Source organism: Triticum dicoccoides, chromosome 6B (genome assembly GCF_002162155.2).
Source record: "Triticum dicoccoides isolate Atlit2015 ecotype Zavitan chromosome 6B, WEW_v2.0, whole genome shotgun sequence".
Taxonomy (NCBI): Eukaryota; Viridiplantae; Streptophyta; class Magnoliopsida; order Poales; family Poaceae; genus Triticum; species Triticum dicoccoides.
In genome coordinates, this window is record NC_041391.1 from 719,527,344 (window position 1) to 719,530,368 (window position 3,025).

The window sequence follows — 3,025 nt, forward strand, 5'->3', positions numbered from 1 at the left end:
CATGTGACAATGAGGTCATGTGGTAGATCCACTCCTTTTTGAAGCAGTTCTCTCCATGGATTTGCTGATAGAACCATGGAGAAGGGGGTTTACAGATGCAGATGCAGTACAAGAAGGGGGGGAGGGGGGACTGAAGAGGGGCAGAAGGGAATTACTTGCCTGATGTTGCTGTCTGGTATGGCTATGATCACCCTGCCCTTAGATCTATTTCTTGAAGCAGTTTTTCTTCTACTTTTGGTCTACAATGGCGGCTGTACAGGAGGAGGAAGAAGGGCTTTGGATCCCCTTCTTTTCGTGAAGAATAAGAAGGCACCGTGGTGGCGTGGGGGCGAGCGGGCGTGGGAAGGCTGGGTAGGTACAGCTGGTCACGTGGGAGCGTGGGGAGGACTTTTCTCTCCTTCTGTTTGCGCCTATCGGGACTGGCCGCTCGATCGCGTGGGTTGGGTGGTCGGTTTCCTTTTCTGGAGGGCGGGACCGCGGGGGACAGGGATTTACCTTTTCTGGCCGGCCTCTCGATCGCACCAGAGGGTAGCCGGCCGCCCACTAGACGCGTCCATAAAAAAGATACATGCATAGTTATATAAATATTTTTGCCCATAATCAAGGTATGACACCGCTCCGCCAGTCTGGCGGTGAGGGTTCAGGCGGAGAAAAGGTAAGTCATAATTCTTTTCATAACTGTTGATTTATTTCTATTTGGAGAAGGAAGGTTCAGATATATGTCGGTTAAGTAGTCAATCGAATTTTTCCTTAAATTATATTATTTGTTTCCTTAAAATTTAGCTCCAGGATGCCGCCGGCGAGCTGATTTTGCGGTGGGTCGGCGGCGGAGTCGCGCGGGGCGCAGCTCTGTCGGGGCCTGGGGTAAGAGCGTTATTTGTTTCTGCAATAGAGTGGCTGTTGCAGGAAATAACGAGTGGGCATGCGAGCATCTACACTAGATCGGACAACCATCAGGTCGGGCATCTAAGGGCCGTCGAGGCGACGGATAAAATCAGAAAATCGGCTGGTGGACGCGCCCTTCCTATAAAGGTTTTGAAAAACATGGATCAACCATCACATGACCGAAAGAGATGGGCACATTATCACTAAGATCCTTCCAGTTCCTAGGTACACAAACAGGCAAAATCACTTTTTTAAACATGTGAAGCCCTGTTGCATATGGAACTTTTTTGTGTTTGGTCTTTCTCCGACGTGGTGTTTGTCCCATCAAATCTTATGAGAATTGCTAATAAGTACTTGAATATTTTTCACCTTGAGTTTAGGGTACTCAATTGTGCATACATATAATTTTTATATCGGTAAGAAAACACTCAGTTCTTCTTACATAATTGATTAACATTGCTTATGTTCCTGCATTAGATGTTTCTTTGTTATTTTTTCTGTAAATATAATCTCAAAATTTTATGGTTAGGTGTGAAATGGAGATCTCCACTGCAAGACCCATGACACGTGGGAGAAAACAGATATGAAACGTGTGCACTTGATTTCACGAAACAATGGAACCAAGATGATAGCATTCTGTGGGGGTTGTGGCAGAGATGTCGATTGCGCTAATTCTTGTGTTGCAACAATCACTCAATATTTGCTTCAAGCAGTAACATTCAATATTACAAATAGACGGGCACAGCAACGCGCGTCGTCGATGATCTAGTCTAGTACTATTACCAATCAATCAATCAGCGTGAAGAGCGTAGGCCATGAGAGCCCGGTCCGGCAACTCATAGATGCAGGCCTTGTGGTGGAGCAGGCGGAGGGGTGCCGACGGCGAGTTCTTGCCGATCTTGACGCCCATCAACCAGAGCGCACGCTGACTTATGGTCGAGTTGTCCTCGCTGATCGCGATGGTCCACGCAATGCAGAACTCGCCGTCGCCGAGGTAGGCCAGGCTGCTGTCCGGGAGCCGCGCGACGGTGGCGATGTTCTCTTGGCTGAAGGGCGTCGGCCAGCACGGCCGAGTGTCGTCCCAGGCGTACCGGACCGGCGGAGGTGAGCGCCGGACATCGCAGGCACAGAGGCGGGTGATCCGGGGGCAGAGGCCGAAGCAGAGGCCAGGAGCCAGGTCGGGGGCCAGGAGGCCGCGGCACTGGAACGGCAGCTGCCAGTCGCCCTCCTTGCGCCAACCATCGGCGGCGCGGGCTGTCGTGTCGACCGAGTAGGTGCCCCTGTCCCTGGCCGAGACCCAGAGGCGCTTCCCCACTGCCAAGTAGCAGGCGGTGACCAGGCACGACGGGTTGCCGCGTCTACTTCGGATGAGGTCGGGCGGCGGGTCCGGGAGCGCGCGCCAGGCTCCGGCGGCAAGGCCGCCGACCAGGGTCTCGCCGAGTGGCTCAGTTGGCTCGTCCGGGCTGGCGGGATAGTAATAGTGGCGGCGCTTGACCGCGCAGAGGCGGCGACGGCCGAGCGGTATGACGAAGGTGCCGCCGGCCTTGAGGTGAGCCATCTCCGGCCCCTCCGAGGTGACTTCGGACGCGGCATCGTGCAGGACGGTGCGGTGCTGGTTGCTTACGCCGACCAGGGTGGCGCCGCCGCCGGCCAGCGTGAAGTCGATGCGCTCGGGCCTGTCGGGCATCGTGGCGAACCGCGTGACGGGAGCCGGGAGGCGCCGCATCTTCAAGGTGGCTCACCAAAGGCGAAACCATGAACAAATCACACCGGGGCAACACCACAGACACACTATCAAACTCTATTCCTAGCACCACCACCTGACCTGACTAAGACGCCGCAGGAGAAAACTAGATCTGCTATTCACGAACCACAAACTCAGCACACGATCCACGATCTTCCAGATGCCGCCGATGCATACCACAATCTCTATCCTCTACTGGACTACCTCCCAAACTCCGCGCCGGCTGGAGCAAATGCCGCCGCAATGGTGGAGCCCAAGGACACGTGTCCACCACGAGGATGCCGCCGCCGACACGCCATCCTTACATAGGACCAATCGCCTCTCGGAGTAGGATGCCGCCACCCGAGGGGATCTGCTGCTCTTTCCAATGGCCTTGTTGAGAGGATTAGGATTCAA

The 3,025-nt window shown here is 54.4% G+C and overlaps 1 protein-coding gene across 1 annotated transcript; it reads right to left on the minus strand.

Moving 5' to 3' along the window:
• Window positions 1-1,675: 1,675 nt before the first annotated feature.
• On the minus strand, window positions 1,676-2,572 carry LOC119321670. The gene has a single exon (XM_037595251.1). It carries the CDS (start codon window positions 2,570-2,572, stop codon window positions 1,676-1,678), a length of 897 nt encoding a protein of 298 aa, XP_037451148.1.
• Between the last annotated feature and the right edge of the window lie 453 nt (window positions 2,573-3,025).

Excerpts from the sequence above, each read along its gene's own strand:
- LOC119321670 (XM_037595251.1), bottom strand. The coding sequence starts at position 2,572 with ATGCCCGACAGGCCCGAGCGCATCGACTTCACGCTGGCCGGCGGCGGC.